We start from the raw sequence: 20710 nt of genomic DNA, 5'->3' as shown, positions 1-20710 counted from the left end.
CCCGATGCGGGACTCGATCCCAGGACTCCAGGATCATGACCTGAGCCGAAGGCAGTCGCCTAACCAACTGAGCCACCCAGGCGCCCTTTTTTTAAAAAAATTTTATTTATTTGAGAGAGAGCATGAGATAGAGAGAGCACGAGAGGGGGGAGGGTCAGAGGGAGAAGCAGGCTCCCCGCCGAGCAGGGAGCCCGATGCGGGACTCGATCCAGGGACTCCAGGATCATGACCCGAGCGGAAGGCAGTCGCCTAACCGACTGAGCCACCCAGGCGCCCTCCTCAAATTTTGTTTTAAACTTGAGACCTGCAAAAGTCTGCCCTCACACTGGCACGAGAGAAGGTCCTGGTGGAAATCTGCTTTACTGGAAAGCTGGCCTTCCCTTTGTGTTCTGCAGTTCTGGGGGAAATAGAGGACGTCGTTCTTGGCTCTTGTTTTCTCTGAGCTGGTTTCCTCTGGAAAGCTTTCCTTCTCTTTAGTTTACAAAACAACTGCTGCTTGCACTGCTTCCCGTAGGCACTCATCAGGGTGGGGCGCCTTGAGGTATATAGTCCTCGAGATTGAGCTGGGCCCAGGCAGAAGGTAACAGGCGGGTGATCCCTCCTGCCATCTTGTTAGATCAGATACAGCCTGTGTTTGCGGCAGAATCCAGGCCTACCATTTCAGCTTGCTTCACGAAGGCCACTCGCTGCCCCAGCCAATGTTAATGACTTTCTTTCTTTCCCATTCTGAGCCAGAATGGAACCAGGGACCTTGGGGTGAAAGGTGCCCTACCCCATTGCGAATTCCCTGAGCCAAACCGATCCCGATGCTGCCTTGAGGAATTATTTTCCCATTTAATCTAATTCAGCAGGGCTTCTCTCTGGGATCTGCAGTGAACATTATTTCTTTAAAAATAATTTTTTTTTGAGAGGGAAGAAACACATTTTGCCACGCTGAAGGTAAGCAAAAAAATGTATTTGACACCTCAGGTAATGGGGAATTTTTTGCCCATCCCTTTCTGAATCTCCTCAATTGAAAATTGTATTTTTACCATATTTCATTCCCAAAGGAGCTTTTCATAATTTAAATCTCCTGTTCAACTGTACATTTAGAATGGGAGCCCTGACACCATCCTGATTATAGCATACATGCTGGACATTACAGAATTTCTCTCTGGGAGCATTCTAATTTTATTCACTCATTATTAGCATCCTGGCAGAGAATTGCACTCTGCACCCCGAACTGGACTATTGCTTCTGATGCCTCGTGGCAGCTAAGACTGTAAAAATGGGAACTTTCCTTTTCCCATTCTCATGTGTAAATCAAAAAAAAAAAAAAAAATTACCCATTAGAGGCTAGTTTCTTCATATAGCTTAGCATAGAGTGAATTAGGACCCATTTTTAAATCAGAAGAGAGAGAGAGAGAGGAAGGGAGGGAGGGAGGGTGAAAAGAAGGAAGGAAGGAGCATGCAGTCTCTGCTATGTACTATGTTGCACGTGCCCCAACTTGCATTACAAAAAAAAAAAAAAGGAATGGTGAGAGACAAGGAAGGAAGGGAGAGAGGGGAGGAGGGAGAAAGGAAGGCAAAGAACTTCTGTTACTTAAGTGGTTTGTGATAAGCAACATAGGTACAAAATAAATACTAAAATCTACATAAAGCTTAAAAAAATAAGAGGATCTCCTCCTTCTGACTCCTCAGATCCACTTTCTTAACTCAAGAGTTTGGGAAATACCTGCTCTTGTTCATTTAGGTACTTTTAGAAGGCAGTGATTTTGTTTTAAGACCTGTTGCCGTGGACCTTTAGCTTTCTCTCTCCTTGTTTTTGCAGGAAATTTCAACGAAAAGGAATACCAATGGATTGTAGTCTTAGAAAAGCGGCGTAGATAATGTCTGTTTCCTGTGCTATAAACTCATCGCAGAGCTGTAAGTAAATGCTCCGCACTGCATGATGAATTGGATGGCTGCAGACCGGAGGCAAAAAAAATAATTGTCTCATTTTCATGGTGATTTGCTTAACTGGTGGGACCATGCCAGAACGGCTAGCGGAAATGCTCTTGGATCTCTGGACTCCATTAATAATATTATGGATTACTCTTCCCCCTTGCATTTACATGGCTCCGATGAATCAGTCTCAAGTTTTAATGAGTGGATCCCCTTTGGAACTAAACAGGCTGACTGAAGAACAGCGGATTTTGAACCGCTCCAAAAGAGGCTGGGTTTGGAATCAAATGTTTGTCCTGGAAGAGTTTTCTGGACCTGAACCGATTCTCGTTGGCCGGGTAAGCTACGTTTTTCAGATCCCAATTTCAGGATCTGTTTCTCCTCTTTAGATCTTTAACGTCAGACTTGTCAGGATTGTTGGCACACTTAGCTGTAGTACTTTAGGCCAGATGGTTAGTTTAGTTACCTATCGGTTTCTTCGGGAATATGGATAATCCCACCATAACAGTTTTAAATGTACACAGACTGGTCCTTTAGTGAAGGCTGATCTCCCCGACCTCTCTCACCCCGTGAGGTACAATAATACTTGGGTCATGCATGTACAAATAAGCTTTTCTTTCTTATTGCATACGAGAAGGCTGCACGCCAGACTTTTTCTCTAGCTTAAGTATTTGGAAGAGGTGTACATTATTGTTCAGTTTGAATTTCTACAACCTCAATTCCTAAGATGTTATTTGTGTCATTTTGTTTCGAGGCCGTGTATCTCCAGTTGCAGGTAGATTTTTCTCCTTTCTTGTTTCAGTTTTGTGGTTTGTTTGTTGTTCCCGTCATTAACGAAGGACGGAGAAAGGGAAATTCTTGGATGGATGCTTCACAGTGCTTTGTACTGTAATTCAGTAAAATTTGCAAGAGGAAACTAGTTCATTCGTCGTCAGATCGGATCAAATGTATGCAATCATAATTTCAGACAGTGCAGTGTGTGCGTGTGCGCGCGGGTGGATTTCCATTGGTTTGGTTGTTGTTGGCAGGTTAGACAAATGTTCCTTGTGTAGATGAGTGTTTTCCAAAATCACACTGTTGGTTATTGAAGACTATACGCGGTTTTTCTCTCAGAAGTGTTCATAGGCTTCACACACTATCATCATAGGTAGAATTCCAATTATAAGCCTGCCAATGGCTGATTTTCCTAAGTCAGATTAAGAAGTGAATCATGCCAATATTATTCATTTCCCAAAAGCAGCGATTTAGAAGAAAATAGGAAGAGAATGAAATATTGATCTTTAAGACCCGAGTTAACTCTAACTCTTTGTCTTTTCCTGGGAACTTTTGAGTACATTCCTGCTTCTACCTCATTGTCTGGCAAAGCAAACTGAGACTCTCCAAGGATTATGTTTTCTCATTGCATATAGTTAGTCTGCTTGGATGAGGAGATATCATGAATCACTCAATATTTAATAAGCTCTTTCTATGTGTATGACACTCTTTTAGGCACATGGGAGTGTATCAGTGAACAAAACCATGATCTCTGCCTTCAAGGAGCTCACACTCTGGCCAATATTGAGTGTGTATTATGTATTGACCACTAATATAAGAGCACTTTGTGGGCACAATCCTATTTGATTCTAACAAGAGCTTTCCCCCCATTTCTGTATATATATATGTATGTGTTTATGTGTGTGTATATACACACACACATATACAAACAATATGTGTGTAAAATACATCCACACACCTCTTTTCACATGTCTAAAATATAAAAATCTCTGAAAGGTTTTTTTTTTTTTTTTGGTATGCCTGATATGAACTCAGGTAGCAGAACTGACTTGAGGCTATTTATAGTCATAATGCATCCCATTACTTTGACTGTTGGTGTGTTTCCTGGCGGAAACGTTAATGTGCTTGAATACAGGGTGCTCCTGCTCAGGGTGCTGCTCACCATACGGTTTATGTACCTTCGTATGTTTCTAAATGTGAAAACTTCTGAATTTCCAAACACATCTGGCCCAGTGGGTTTTGAATATGGGCTTCTTGACCAGCACTATGTTTTTTGTTTGTTTTGTAAGTACAGAAATTGAGGCTTAGAAGGGTTAATAAAACAAGGTCATAGAGCTAAGAAAAATTCTGAGTTTGAATCAAGTTGGGGAGTCCCACGGCCATAATTTTACCTGCCATATCCTGTTACATTTTAGTAACTAGCTGCCATGGGTTTAAACCATCATTTGCACTTAAGAGTTATTGAATACAGGGATGCCTGGCTGGCTCAGTCAGTAGAACATGCGACTCTTGATCTCAGGGTTGTGAGTTCAAGCCCCACGTTGGGTGTAGAGATTACTTAAAAATAAAATCTTTAAAAAACAAATAATAAATAATAACACCCTTAATCTTTTTTAAAAAAGGAGTTATTGAATATGGAATGCAGAGTCCATAAAGTGCTACTTCCTGGATGGTTAGAACTTTAGCCCGCTCTCAGGCAAGTCATTTTTCTACCACAGGAAATTCTGGATCTACAGGCACATGCATGCATGTGCAGTTGGTGAATATTTTCTCACAGTTTGTATTAGTTATTTCTTTATGGAAGTATATTACTGTGATAGTATCTCATATAATATAAATAACCGAACATGCTATGCCCAGGAGAACTTGCCATATTTCTCTGATTAGAAAAAGTAATTAAATTGGGGTTTGTTTTGGATTCATAGGAGTCTGATGACTAATTTTAACTCTGTTCTTTAAATTAAGTAATAGAGATGGAAGCAAACAGCCAGGCATTCAGCATCGATTTGTGACTTTTTAATATTTGAGCAATTCCTCCTTTGAATCACAGAAATGTTGCTAGTGAACCCTAAGATTTTGAAACGGCCAAAATGTTCCTGAGTCTTTATGACTGTTTTTATGAATTAGCTTTTTCTCTCTCCTCTACCCTGGCCAGTTCACAAACAATTGTTAAATCAGAGTTAAACTTATTTTCTGAAGAAATTGCTGCAAACATTACCAGTCATACAAAATTCCCCTTAAAGAAAATTGCTCCTGTAATATTATAGCTTAGGCTTTGAGGCTCTTGGGTTGTAGTGAAGCCAAAAATACATTTCAGGTGACTGGGTCAGATTGTTAAGTCAGGCTGAGTGTGGGGATGATCCGTATCCAGGTGCCCACCGGTGCTTTACGGTGTTTTATCTCTGCACACTCTTCCACATCCAGCTCGAAACCACTTCATCGCTGAGCTTCTCCCCAGGAACTGGCTGAGGAGCGTTAGTTACTTCGGAGCATACCGGCTCTTTAAAAGGCCCTCCTGTGAATCACGATGGCAGGGCCTCGGCGCCACAAGCTGAGTTCAAGCTCAAGGGCAGAGCCAGTTTTTGAGTGACTGGCTTTTCAGAGCTTCACATACACCCTCACATTGTCCGTTGTGTGTTTTTACTATATTGGTAGACAGCCAGGTGCAGAGAAAGGACAAGCCCTCCAAGATGCACTCTCCAGAAGTTTGAACTTTGCTTTTGCCACTTTCTGAGCGTTAACCCTGGAGAAGTTACTAAAAATCTTCAAAAGCTATCCAAATAAATAAATAAGAGTATGTAAGAGTCAATAAAATCATGTATGCATAGTCTCTACACATAGTAATCGTAGCCATGATTATATTCTTTTTTTTTAATGATTTATTATTTTAGAGAGGCGTGGGCAAGGTCGGGGAGGGGCAGAGGGAGAGAGAGATAAGCAGACTCTGCCCTGAGCACAGAGCCTGACACAAGGCTTGATCCCAGGACCCTGAGATCATGACCTGAGCCGAAATCAAGAGTCGGATGCTTAACTGACTGAGCCACCCAGTCGCCTCCATGATTGTATTCTTAATTTTGTGTGTGTGTGTGTGTAGCTGCAGTGGTGGACAGATGGACAGTTACATCACCAGGTGAGCGTAAGACACTGGGAGCCCAAAGAAGAGTCCTTTCAGTTGTCCCAGGTTGCTTTAGGTGGAGGTGATATTTAGGTGTGTTTGGAAGGATGAAGGATGACTTGTCACTTAGACTGAGACGGGGTACAGTGGAAACTTAGATACCCTAGTTGGACGGAGGGTTTATACAATGTCATGGGGGTAGGGCAGGACTACTGAGGGTCCCCTTGGTTAGAAGCAACACAGTGATATATTTCTTGTTGAATTAAAATGAGGTTGAAAGTCATATTCACAGAGAAGTCTTCCCTGTCCCATTCTGTCTAAAAAATAAATGTTCTCTCTCTAATATTTCATATCCTTTGACTGTGCTTATTTTTTCTTCTTCCTGATGATCACTGTCTCACATATTCTGTACATATTCTATGCTTTGTCTTGTTTATGATTTGTCTCCTACTACAATGCATGTTCTGCAAAGAAAAAGGATTTTTGTCTCCTTTGTTTTTCACTAATATATCCCCAGAACCTAGAACCACTGCCTACATATAAGAAGTGCTTGGTAATTATTTTGCATAAATAAATGAATGAATAATTCAACTAAATAGTGGAAAAACTTGTCAAAAAGTAATGTAAATCCAGTAAGATTTAATACAAATGGTGTTTCTCAATAAAGGGGACCGACCATGCATTACCTTCATAGTCCCCTTTCGTATCAGTATTTTCTAAACCAGCTAGATAGTTTAAACATTGTTCCTACTTATTGACTTTGAAAGTCGTTCTTGGGGTCCCTGGGTGGCTCAGTTGGTTAAGTGTCTGACCCTTGGTTCCGGCTCAGGTCATCATCTCATGGGTCCTGAGACTGAGCCCCACGCTGGGCTCTTTGGGGGAGTCGGCTTTAAGATGTTCTCCCTCTGCTCCTCCCCAGACTTGTGCGAGCTCTCACTGTCAAATAAATAAATCTTCAAAAACAAATCAAACTCTTTGTTTGAGTTAGTAATAATGGATAACTTGTTAAAGCAACTCTTTCTGAGCAGACTGCCTGATCCCCACCGTGGAGGCTGTACCCAATACCAGTGGCATGAAGCAGAGCAGATGGTGATCCCACTGTATTCTAATCCATCTGCAAACTTAGGTTTGTGTTTATGGCACAAGGTACATCAGAACTCTTCTCTCTGAATTTCTGAAAAACAAGTATTAGCCAGAGAGACTCCACTCCTGACTCTAGTTCTTTGTGGAACACATGGTTCAGAGCCTGTTCTACACGTAAATCCTTAGCATTCCGCATTGCACAGGACCTCTAGCATTGACTTTCTCTGCCAATTCTGGCAGAGAATAAGGTGTGGTACATGGGACCCTTTGTCCTATATGCTTATGTATTCTTGTCTTAGAAAAGAGAGAGAGAGAAAAAAAACCCATGATTTTCACAAATCTTGCATCTAAGACCAAAAAAAAAATCATGTCCTTTGGATGAAATTCACACGAGGTGAACAGCTTGAGGTCATCATGGGAGCCCTGTGCTGTGAGTCACAAGGATGACTGATCGACTCATTCTACAAATGCGTATTGTATTGAGCACTTACTGTCTCCTAAGCATTGTGGCCAGTAGATGCTCCGCTCTGAGCAAATGCAAATCCACCCTCTCTGACGTGGAACTAATGGGGTACTGCCGGGAGACAGACATTAGGAAGATAGTAAAGGAATATGATTCTGTGGAAGCACGTACATAGGAAGCTGGTTTGTTCTGTGGGATGTAGACTCTTGCCTGCGGAAACAGCCTGTGAACTGAGATACATAACCAGAGCAGCTGAGTGCAGGGATGAAAAGAGAGCATTCCAGCAGAGGCAGTAGCATGTGCAAGACTGTTTTAAGAGAGAGTCAGGGTCACTGAGACAGAGAACTAAGGCTAGAACCTTTGAATCGTGGCGGAAGGATGGGCAGGATCTCTTGGAGATCCTGACTTCTTTCTTTTTCACATCTGCTACAGAGGAGCTGGAAGAGAACGTGGTATAACCTCTCTTGGGCAGTTTCCTCACTTGTAATGGGAGAGTGGATTATGAAATTATATTTAAGATACAAATCCCTATGGAACAGGGAAAGAAAGCAATATAAGAAAAATGAGTGTAGCATCTGTTGATTTTCTGCCTGGGTTCCTTTAGCTCTTGTTCTGTGGTCTGTGATCCTCAGTTCCTCATATTGCTTTATTTTGGGAAAAACCAGTTTGCTCTCCAGGTGGTCGGAGATCTATCCTCAATCCTCTCTCTTACATAAACTCCTCTGCTCTCTTTCCTCCTTTTTTCCCTCCTACCTGGGCTTCTGAGCAGTTCCTTATTTGGATATAACTCTACTGGTGATGCCATATCTATTTATAATTCTCTCCCTCCAAGGCACTGACTCATTTTCTCTCTTTAAATTTGACCTTCTAACCTTCCCTCTTCTCTCTAACTTGGAAATCGTTTGGGTGGTGCTTAGTATGAAGGACACGGGATGCCAAATAATTACACTGTATTACAGTTTACGGTGTCAGCGGCTGGCGAGAAAATTGCACTTGACATGCCATTATTTTTGCCGGCCGTTTGCATGTAAAGAGCACTGGGCTACGCAGCCACAGCCAAACTGTATCCTCGGCCTTGCGAGAACAATTCACTGTCAGTTCCTTGAAGCCTCTGCCTACTCAGACAGAGCCTGTGCACCAATAATCTGGCAGGAATTCAAGTCAGCATCGCGTGTCTCAATCTGGAGAAACAACGAGTGTTGTTTGCCTCTTGCCCAGTGTCCCGACTTGGAAATAACAGGCATCCCAGAGCTTTGGGACGTCTTTTGACACTGATATAAATAAATGAAATAATATTAGTCATGTAGATGGGCAGAAACTCTAAATGCACACACATGCACACACACGCATGCACAAACACACGTGTATCTATTAGTTGAGTTTGTGCATGAGTAAAGTGCCAAATCATCTCCTAATCCTTTCTCTGTGTAGCTCCAGACATTCACTCTGTTTGCTTCATTCCACACCTAGGGACCAGGTGAGAGGATGGATAATCTGTGCTTATCTCTGCAGATACCCCAAGAAGTATATTCACTGAAAGTTCTTAAAAGAGAAGTCTTGCATATATCCTCAATCTTCTTAGGTCATCTCATTGAGGCAGGTATATTTTTCCCACTTGAAGCAAATGATTGTGGTCATATGTTGATGGGTGAAAAGCCAGATTTTGTAATCCTGTTTTATAAATAAGTGACAACAAGGTAATCAGTATCAAAAAAAAAAAAAAAAAGCAAACACAGCACTGATTTCTATCACAAGTATGAAGCTAAACCTCATAGGGAAGAACTGGGGAAACATAAATGCTGCACAACCAGGAAAGCTTTCCTCGTATATTCACATAGCAGAATACTCTGAATCATTAAAAATTACTAAGATTTATAACATGGGGACAGGATTGCAACTGAAGAAATACCAGAAACAAGATATAAAATGTGTATAGACTATAATTAAAAATGCGTATGTGATATGAACAGAGTACCTGGCATATATCTATTAAGGCATGCAGGTGCACATGAAAAAATAAATATATTCAATCATTTACAAAAATAATGAACCCCTGTGTACTGATCACCCTCATCATCCATATTGAGAAATGTTCACCATTTTGCTGTTTGTTTTCTGAAGTTACCCCCCTTTTACCCATGCTAATGGCAGTACTCTTGATTTTAAAAATTAATGTAGGAAGAATCCTTAATCGTATTTATAAGCACTACCCATTGTTTCTGACAAAAAAAAAATTCCCAAATTGAAAAAAGCATAAGACTAAATGATACATATTTAACCCACATAAAAAACAAATAAGTTAATTCATGATATTGACTCATATTAATAATGGTACCAAATATGAATAAAGTGGAATCTGTAAGGAAATATACCAATATATTCAAACTTTCTCCCCCAGTTTTTGTGATTGGATTATCAGTTTCTTTTCTTCATAATTTTACCCATTTTATTTTCTAGGGTATGTTATTATTACATTATAATGCAATAAATTGCATTTATTGCATTTTAAAATTGCAATATACATTATAACATGAGAGAAAATTATAAAATGAGAGAAAAATGGCAATGTTATAACATTTAATGTTTCTTAAAATCAGTGCTGTCTATTCATAACATATTCTTGGAGATCATTATTAGTTTGAATCTCATTTGGTAAATGTAATTTTTTTTTAAGATTTTATTTATTTATTTGAGACAGAGAGAATGAGAGAGAGAGAGCACATGAGAGGGGGGAGGTTCAGAGGGAGAAGCAGACTCCCCACTGAGCAGGGAGCCCGATGTGGGACTCGATCCCGGGACTCCAGGATCATGACCTGAGCCGAAGGCAGTCGCTTAGCCAACTGAGCCACCCAGGCGCCCCGGTAAATGTAATCTTATTTGAATACGTGGAAGGACAGTCTCATCAATTAATAAATTAAAGAGCTAGAAATATTTAACTATTTTTACAACACCAAGAAGAGAGAAAGGATAGCCATAGCCTTGCTATACTGCTAAATGTACTTAAATGACTGTCATTACTATGAGACAGATCAAATATGAACCAGAAATAAAGGGTTTATATTTGAACTTGAAATGGGAAACTATGTGTGTAATGTTCAAGTATTGTAGTCAGCCTGCATGCTGCTCGTAACTTTTCAATAAATAAGAATAACCTAGAAAAGATATTTATGGAATCCTGTTCTTTAGGAAAGATAAAAGCATTACAGCATTTACAGGGTTTCTTTTAGTCTGGGTATGTGTGTTTTCTAGACAGTGATTTCTTTAATCGTTTAGCATTTTTGTTGCATACATATCATTAACCTTAAAAATAAAACTGCCAGTTATTTTACCGGCCAAAGATGGGTTTATTTGGGAATAAAAGAGAATTGCAAGCTGGGCTGAGCAAGCTGCGGTAACACCATAGGTGAGTCCAGAGAACAAAGGAGAGGTAGCTCTTTTATAGAGGAGAGGGTTAGGCTAGAAAGGCCCTTATAAACAAAAAGTCGACTGGAGTAAACTGGGAGTTAAAGGTCTGGGACAGGAGGTAAACCTTTCTTCCTCCTGCTGGGATAGTAAAGTAGTATCCCTGTGCAAGGCCCATCTCTTCCTGTTGAGTCTGCAGTTGACCATGAGTCACAGGGTGGAAGAGCTCTCCCTGTTGAGCCTCTTGACTCCATTTTAGTGCACTTTCCTTTTATTAATTTTCACAGTATCATTTCCAGTATAGCTACCTTAAATGCACCTCCTATACCCTCTCCCTCTCTCTTTCTCTCTCTTTTCCCCCCTGCCTCCTTTACCTCCCTGGCATAATTTGGTCGTGTATGTGCCTGTCCCTAACTAACTCTTTGAATATTTTGAAATAGAGTAAAGACAGTCTTGTTGGTATTCAAATATTGGAATATTTAGTTAAGATGTGGGCATGCTTTCTTATTACTACTACCTCACCTAACATTTCAATACATTTAGGAGTCCTCTTAGATCTTATATCTGAGAAGAGAACTATAATTCACTACATTCCTGTCACTAAAAGTGAGGGTCTGCAGACCAGCAGCAGCACTTGGGAGCTAGTTAGACATGCAGAATTTCGTTCACCTTCTGTATACCTGATTTACTGAATCAGAATCTGCATTTTAACAGTTTCCCCAGGTAATTCCTACGCACATTAAAGCATTAAAATAACACACACACACACACACATCCAATCAATTGTCAGTCAATCCCAGGATAACATGAATCATACTTTTTGTCCTCTGTATCCAGCCTGAGTAAATTTGGAATACCACTTAATTAAAGAAATGGGTCATGGGGACTGATGTTTGGAAGAGCTGTAGGCGAGGTATTGGGTATTGAGTATTGAGTAAATTTGGAATTGGGTATTGAGTATTGAGTAAACTTGGAATACCACTTAATTAAAGAAATGGGTCATGGGGACTGGGTTTGGAAGAGCTGTAGGCGAGGAGCCACAGCTTATTTCATTTGAACCCCATGTGGTAGGTGCCGGATACTGTAGGCTGTGACATCAATTTGCCGATGTAACTACTCCTTACTGCAGGTGATGGTAGAGGCAACAGTCTGTGGACCCCTCAAACTGGATTAGTTAACAGGAACCGTCTCCCTGCTCAGATCCATGGAATCCTTTTTTTCTGCATGTACTTACCACAACGTGGCAGATGTGCTCTGAAATCTGCAGAGTATCAAATGTCACTGGGCTTCCATGGGAGACAATAGCAGAATCCAAATGAGCCTCATCAGAAGGGCTGAGGGATATTAGGAAACAGCAGGGAATAAAACACTAGATGCATATTTCTAGTTCTCTCTAATCCTAAAAAAGCCCAGCTGTGTTGCATAGATCTCTTTTTGTTGTGAATCTATGTCAGAGACTGTGAGATTGATAACATGGTGCGGGGACATGAAAGTGGGGGAGAAAAGGAGATTTTTAAGTAACCACAATAAACTGATCATATCTATTGAGTGTTTACTATATGGTAGATTCCTTATAAAGTTTGCTTGTTCAGGCCTCACAAAAACCCTGAGGAAGGCATCATTATCCCCATTGCCAGATTGGGAGAGCTCAAGGGAAGAGTTATTTCTGTTAGGAGTTAACAGGTTAGACACACAGTGAGTACATGATGCGGCCAGGAGTCAAATGTGGACATGATGACCCCAGAGCTTGTTCCTGTAACCACAGCAACGCATGGTCTCTTTTGAACCCCATGTGGGAGGTGCTCAGTGGGCTCAGCTGCCACCCCAATCTGCAGATGAGAAAAGTGAGTCTCACTGAAGGGAATCAAGTTATGGTCTCATGACTAGAATGTACAATTTAGTAGGCTTTGAATATATGTTTAGAGATGTCTAGCTGATTGCAAAACCACTATACCTATTTGTTGGCGTGCATCTCTATATGTTTTGCTCATGGCAGAGAGAGGTGGCTATAAAGCCCTTGAGAGAAGAAGAATATCCTTGAAGCTTAGGCATGTGGTGGCTCTGTTGTATTTCCTTTATAGAGAGGTGCACCTGCCATAGTCTGGGTCTGGGCAGGGCTGGTGTCACTTACCGAGTGATTTGTGGGTTAGCCTCCTCATACAGGGTAGTGTGATATCTGTCTTTTTTGCTTTTTCATTTTTATATATACATTTAAAATAATTATAATGAAGTAAGAGAATAATGATGGAGAGGGAGTAGCAGGAGAATATTTGTATTGACCACTTCAGGCATCTTGCTCAGTGCTTTAAATATTTTTACAGATGTTATTCTCACCATTTTGCAGATGAGAAAATTGAGACATTTGCATTGATTTAATTTTTCATTGGTTAGGTGACTGTGGTGCAATGATTCTAGCTTTTTTCCCTGAGTTGGGCAGAGTTCTGCATGACTCGAGCTGTAGCATTACATTTGAGAGCTCACTGGAACCTTTGACCATGACTGGGCAATTCTGTGGACTTCTATTAAACTGAAAATCACCAAACAGAAAGAAGAGTGGAATGGTTGAGTGGAATAAAAAATAAATTCCTGTATGCTAGACAGGAACTAAAAGAAGACAAAAAGCTTGTTCCCTCTAGCTGTTTGAAATACTTGTGTTAATGCTGAATAATTTATTAACAATTCCCTGTGCGTTGGAAACTGAGCTGATGGACAATATTACCAAGGCTCCAGAGGTGGGATCTATAATGTACTTTTCTCTCCGCAGTGACTTCCCTGATTCCTCTTGCAACTCCAAGGGTCTTTTTCTTTTTTATTTTACTTTTATTTTTTTTTAAGATTTTATTTATTTATTCATGAGAGACAGAGAGAGAGAGAGAGAGGCAGAGGGAGAAGCAGGCTACCAAGAAGCAGGGAGCCCGATGCGGGACTCGATCCCAGGACCCTGAGATCATGACCTGAGCCGAAGGCAGACGCTTAACCAGTGAGCCACCCAGGCGCCCCAAGGGTCTTTTTCTAAAGGGATATAGGCTTTGTTTCATCTCTTCCTTCCTGCCTCTTACTATGGTGACCTTCCTCTGGACAGTTCTCATCATGTCCTCTTGCTACCCATGCACTTTGACCACTGAGAATAATTCCCTTGTGCCTTTAGCAGATTCTCTGAGGAGAAGTAATTTGGTGAGAAAGCAAACACGGCTATTAAAAATGACCAAATCCTATAACTCCTTGAAGCAAGTCAGACTCCCTAGCCACTCAAGGGCTTTATTTAGAATGTGGCAGGGTTATTTATAGTGGAGTTTTCTTTGCTTTTATTTTTTATGTGCTTCTGGGAATCTAAAAGTATAAATGAATTTCTCATTGCAGTTTGCTTTTTGTCGTGTGTGTGTGTGTGTGTGTGCACGCGCCCTATTATGTTTCTCTTAGAGCAGTGTTGCTTTGGCAGAGCTCATCCTCTGATTGTATCCCTGCCTTTGCTGGAACATTTACAATCAGCCTTGTGAGGTGTTTTCAGAAATCATTAGACATTTGCAATGGCTGGTTCTATTGATCACAGCCACTATTTCTCTCCTCTTCTCTGCTTTTCCTGTCATTAAACTCATACGTAAAGTTCTTAGTTTTGTTTTTTGTTTTTTAAATAGCTGAAACCAAATTCCACGTCCCAACTAGACTATGGGGAATGCATTTCAATGTTTGTGGCTTTTTCCCCATCCCACAAGTTGAATGAGAGACACAAGTTGAAGCCAAAAAAACAAACAATAAACATGGAGGACCCCCTCCCCCGCCAAATACACAGAAATACCCACAAACAGAATGAGATGATCAGACGGGTCAGAGAGATAGAAATGAGAGAGCCACACAGCAAACGGCATCAGACCAAAATTCTGAATTAGAGAAAGTCACATTACAAATGTTACAACCTAATAAAAGAGCCTAGACACAGAAAACAGAAACTGAGAGACTTTCACAGGAGCCAAAAATTTAAAACCACACAGAATCAGAAATAATGTGAGAAAAAATAAGATAGAGTGAAGATGAAGATGAAGAGAATCAGAGAAGGATAGGGAGATAGAGGGCGAGGGGGAGAGAGAGAGAGACAGAAAAAGAGAGAGAATGAGAAAGAGAAAAGGATTTGGGGTCCATTGCTTGATTTTTACTAGGAAGAGACTAATTTCTTAAAGCCCCTGGACAGATGGGCTTATGCATACTTTTATGGTGCTTCTGATCACACAGGTCTGCTTTTTTTTTTGACAAGGAGTGTGTTTTCTTTCTGACACATGGCATTCGCTGAGGTATCATGGCTGGCAGGACCAGGCATGAAGTCAGAACAATTTGAGTGAACTAGCAAACAGGATGATCTTCCTTCTGACCTTTCAAAGAAACATAATTTTGGCTTTTAAATTTATATACTTTCTAGCAATTGTTGCTAGAAACTGAATGGTGGCCATTTTACCTCAACTCAGATATAATAAATGAATAATGTCTTTAAATGAAATCATCACATAATTTGTTCCGATAGTTCGTTCTGATAGGCACTAGTTTGTAAGAGAAGTGGGAGAGTGGGAAAGGATTATAGGTAAGCCCTTGGACTATTTACATCTAAAACTCTCTAAAATTAGGAATGGGCTTTTGAAACATTGGAAGAAAGAAAACATTTTATTGGAATTTCTATTTCTTTTTTTAAAGATTTTATTTATTTATTTGAGAGAGAGAGAATGAGAGAGAGCACATGAGAGGGGGGAGGGTCAGAGGGAGAAGCAGACTCCCTGCCGAGCAGGGAGCCTGATGCGGGACTCGATCCAGGGACTCCAGGATCATGACCTGAGCCGAAGGCAGTCGCTTAACCAACTGAGCCACCCAGGCGCCCCTCTTTTTTTTTTTTTTAAAGATTTATTTATTTATTTTTAGAAGGATTGAGAGAGAGAGACCGCATTTGAGTAAGAGTATGAGTGGGGGGAGGGGCAGAGGGAGAGGAAAAGGAAGAATCACAAGCAGACTCCCTGCTGAGCCCAATGCGGGGGTCGATTCCAGGACTCCAAGATCATGACCTGAGCCGAAACCAAGAGTCAGATGCTTAACTGACTGAGCCACCCAGGCGCCCCTAGAATTTCTATTTCTAGTATAGAAATGATTTAACTTACGTATTTAATTTTAAATAATCTAAAATGTCCATGGAAGAAGCTAAGACTGTTTTCTATCTCTGCTACTTGTCAAATACATTTGAATAAATATATTCTTGATGGCTTAAGAAAAAGTAGGCAAAGTGATAGCTGAAGGATGGTATTCCCCAGGACCAAGGGAAATAACACTGGGTACATACCTAATACCTTCCAGGATGTACAAAATCTTACTTACCTTTCATTGAACCCTGTGAGATAGAGCTTTTAACATCCCTGCCTCCACCTACCCCCCCCCAACACCCCTTAACAGATGAAGAAATTTAAGTTCAGAGAGATTTAGTCACTGTCCCAGAATGGCCAGTAAAGTGGGGGAATGGGTACTGGAATGCAGAACTAGCTGATTCCAAACCTATGCTTCTTTCTGCCTACACGGTACCACCCCCACCCTCCCTTTATTTGGTTCTTCCTTATGTTTCTTTGCACACGGATGTGCTCTTATGGAATATGGAAAAGTTCTTATTTTTTACACAACACATTTTGCTCTTGCAAATATTTCTTTTGATCATTCCAACAACCCAGAGGGCCAAGGAGCATGACTGAGCACAAGACCCACAGGAGAATCCAGGGCTTCTAACACTCTGCTCAGTGTTTACTACCACCCTACCTGCTCAGAGTCTTCTGTGAATCACTCAGCATTGGAGATAGGGGTCGTTTTCCTATGATAACTCTTCTCCACTAGGAAGTGTGTTGAGATTACTCCTACGATTCCATGCCACTGCCATGAAGTAGGAAAGGTCTGGATGAGATTACTTTTTTTTTTTTTTTTAAGTATACCTGCCAATCAGGTGATTTATGTGGTCTCTTAAATCCAAGGACTACACTGCTTCTCTATGGTGCTGGCAAATGATGACTGAGAACTTGAATTAGTAAGAGTCATCATCCCAGGGGATATTACAGAAGGACACTCTCAAAAACCTTCACTACCTTGTGACCTCCTTAATGCACATCGTCCAAGATTGTGTTCCTTACTACTGCCTAGCATCTTCTGGATGATGCATAGTTTGGGCCAGGAGATGAAGAATGTTGGATTCTTTTGTTAATGTTTGAGGAAGTCCTTTGTAGTTGAATTTTTCTCTAGGAATATTCAGCAGGCTTGGATTTGGGAGGGAAAAGGTGGAGCACTTCTGTATCACTTGGCATTGCAAGCCCTGGGATACGGTTTGATGACCTGGCAAAAAAGCTTTGCTATATTTACAAAGGAAATCAGCAGGCCTGGGAACTGTTGGCTGAGATGTGATAAGAAAGTAAAAGTCTGTATCTGAAGGCTCCACTCTCCCAAGAGAACTTTTGAGGTAACTGAAGAAAGCATGCCTACCTTGCAGTTGGAGACATCGAAAAGTCCTTGCAAATGCAAAGTCCTCGGGTCTGTTCTTCTGTAAGCTCCACAAGGTTTTGGCCTTTTCTTTTAGATTTCTTAAAAGTGTCAGCACAAGAAAAATTTCTCTAGCCCATCAAGGAAGGGGTTAAGTCTTTGCTCTTTCTCCCCCCAAAACTAAGCATTAATGTGCCAAATGCAGATTTTCAATTTGAACCTCCTTCTTCTTAAAGGACTAGTATTTTTTATTTTACAATTTACTTTTCAACGTATATTGTTTCACCCAAGGCATACTCTTTGAGTTACAGGCTTGGGTTTGCAGCTCCTGAAGGAATAAACACATGATCGCAGAAACACGCATTTAACACAAAATTAGGAAACAATGTTTAGCACCAATTTCTGAAACCTCTAGCAGGTTTTCAGCACAACTTCTATCTTTTTTTGTTATAACCACAGTGGCTAGCCTATTTTTCTCCCATATTTATTCCTGAGATAAAGAGCTTTTTATGGAACACCATACCTGTAGTACCTTTGTCGAACTCTGCTAGTCCAAAGTTGAGGCTTGTTTCTTTCTAAATGCGAAATATGCTAGCCTGGAGTATTGTCCTTAGGCGCTCCTGCTCTGAAGGTAGACAAAGCGGAGTTGCAAATCCTGTCGTAGCAGATACACTCTGTAGCTTGTGACCTTATTTAATTCTCTTAACCTCTGTTTCCTCATCTAGAAAATTAGCTTGTAGGATTTTTTTTTTTCCCTCTAGGGATTCCCCAAGCAATGGATGTGATATCTTAGTTCACTTAGTGTGGACTAAATATAATGGCAGTTATTACTGTCCTAAGCATTTCACGCCTTGGAGTATTTTGTGTCATTAAAGCTCTAATTGCCATTGCCTAGAACTTTTTTAAGTCCTGTCATTCTGTGGCCATATGTTACTCAGCTGTAAAATGACATGCATGACTGCAGTCCTCTCTAGAGCCCTCTGAAATCCAACATTTTATTTTTCTAAGTCTGAGTCATCTACACTGATAAAACACTGAACTTGAGGAAGGAATGAATCTCATGTAGTAGAAGGAAGAATGGTTCTTTAACATGAACGCTTTGTCTTCCGAAGTCCTAGGTGAAAGGATGTGCTTAACTGTTACTTGCTGTTCACTGCTTAGGAAGAAGAAAATTCAGAATGAAATAATGGATACCCATGTTCCATATTGATAGGCAAACAAGTGTAGTGCAACAAAATGTCACAGTACCAACAAAGTGATTACTATGAAGATCAAGAGTGAGGGGACAGGTTAAAGATATTCCCCAGCTTACGACTATCAACACTCAGGAACCCATTTAATTGGAGAGCGATGTGTGATACAATAGTGTTGAGTTCGGCCATGCAGCAGACCATCCAGAGGTGAGCACGGTAGGAGGCACTATTTTCCTTTGCACTGTGTAGGAATAAACATGATTTCATGAAAAAATACAGTCAGGCATTACAGGGTGTTCTTGGCATACAAGTACAGAATCATCACCATCATAATAATATGAATGGCAATGAAATATTACATCTGTTACACCTGGAAAGGAGGCTACATGAAAATAATTTTATTAAAACATATGTGATAACTATTATGATGCGATAAGTGCTATTCAGTGGCTATATTCTTCCATGGAAAATTTTGAAAAACCTTCATCTTCAAATGAACAGGTTAAAAAAAAATCTATAGTATTAAATATCTGGGATTTATTGAAACAGGAGCTAACCTTCAATAGCACATTTTATAAATACTGAAGGGAAGGAACCTTTAGATTCCTAATTAGATAAGCATTTTATACCCTTCCATACATGCATATCACCAAAACCCTACTCAAATTATTAACTTTCCCAGTAGTGGATAATTATTGTTCTGATATGTCTAATACAGTGATAGTTAAATCTATGATCTAAGTTGTATTATTTATAAATTCACCTAAGATTTGTACTGAGTGTTGTTTTTATGAAAATGAGGTGTTTTATAAGAAGAAGGTCATCTTTAGACTAATACTGTATCACATGTATTGCAATTTCCATTCTGTAGTTCTCTATTAAGGAAAATAGGAGATGTGACTACTGTTAATAAAACTAATGACTAACATTTTGAACACTTTCATGTTAGCACTAGAATGAACACTATTTGATGCTCACAAAATCCGTATAAGGTACACACTGCAATATATTTCAATTTGTAGGCATAAACAGACTTAATGAGGTTGTATAATTTGCCAACAGTCAGCCAGCTAAGTCGCTGAATCAGATTTCAAACATGAATGTATTTGTCATCAAATTTTGCCCCTAAACGTTTCTGATACATAGTCTCTTATAAAAAAGTTAAAGTAGTCACATTATGTCATTCCATCAAACACGCACACAAACACAGAATTTAGAAACTAAAATGACATTCCACAGGTTTATTTTCTTTTTATTTTCAAAATCAATACAGTTGATTAATGTGTTATTCTGAAGGGCTGACAAATTATTGGGTAAAAGTAGATTAAAATATTTATTCAGCAGCATTTACTGGGGACATACTACGTGCCGGGGCCTTTGCTGAAATGATTAAGACACAGGCAAGGACTCTGTATGACAGGAAACATTCACTTTGAGGAAACAAGATAGAAATATTCAGCAGGGGGGCTATTCGCTCTTTAAAACAACTTTTTTTAAAGATTTTTTTTTAATTTATTTTTCAACAGAGAGAGAGAGACAGTGAGAGAGGGAACACAAGCAGGGGGAGTGGGAGAGGGAGAAGCAGGCTTCCCGGTGAGTAGGGAGCCCGATGTGGGGCTCGATCCCAGGACCCTGAGATCATGACCTGAGCCAAAGGCAGACGCTTAACGGCTGAGCCACCCAGGCGCCCTCTTTAAAACAACTTTACCTATTTTTCCTATAGGATCCATGCCGTTTCTTAGCGACAACATTGCTACCAGTTCACCTAAATTAGCCAGATTTCACATCACCTCTGGAAGAGAATTAGCAATCAGACCAGCTTGAAATAGGAAGTATTTCTCTCTTCCTGACTCTTAACAGAGCACATAGCTTGAAGCTAGTGCAGCTTTCTAGTCAGGAAGAGAGAGGATCACTATGTAAATCATTATCGCTGACAAGTTAAGCCTCCAGTCAAAAGCAGAATGTACAGTTTGTATATTTACCTCAGGTTATTTGTCTCCACAGGGTAACTTTTTGAAAAGAAATACTTATAGCAGGTTGATATCCACACATATCCACACACACCGTATTACTCTCATGTCGCCTTGGATTAAGGGAATTCCAAGGTTTAAATTATTCTCAGGACTCTTGATAATCATCTCTCTATCCTAACCCAGAAATCCCAAGTCAATAAGATGAATTGAAAATTCCATTAAGAATGAGTTGGGGGCGCCTGGGTGGCTCAGTTGGTTAAGCGACTGCCTTCGGCTCAGGTCATGATCCTGGAGTCCC

General features: G+C 40.4%; 1 protein-coding gene across 1 annotated transcript in view; it reads left to right on the top strand.

Moving 5' to 3' along the window:
- CDH8 (cadherin 8) overlaps positions 1 to 20710 on the top strand; it is a 366803-nt gene that overhangs the window by 14542 nt on the left and 331551 nt on the right. The window contains exon 2 of the mRNA XM_021704193.1: positions 1811 to 2261. Within this exon, the coding sequence (XP_021559868.1) occupies positions 1983 to 2261 (279 nt within the window). The 5' untranslated portion in view covers positions 1811 to 1982. The remainder of the gene's footprint in view (positions 1 to 1810; positions 2262 to 20710) is intronic.

This window comes from Neomonachus schauinslandi, chromosome 16, assembly GCF_002201575.2.
Source record: "Neomonachus schauinslandi chromosome 16, ASM220157v2, whole genome shotgun sequence".
Lineage (NCBI taxonomy): Eukaryota > Metazoa > Chordata > Mammalia > Carnivora > Phocidae > Neomonachus > Neomonachus schauinslandi.
The sequence above is the reverse complement of the archived record's forward strand: the minus strand, read 5'-3'. Positions and strand labels throughout refer to the sequence as shown.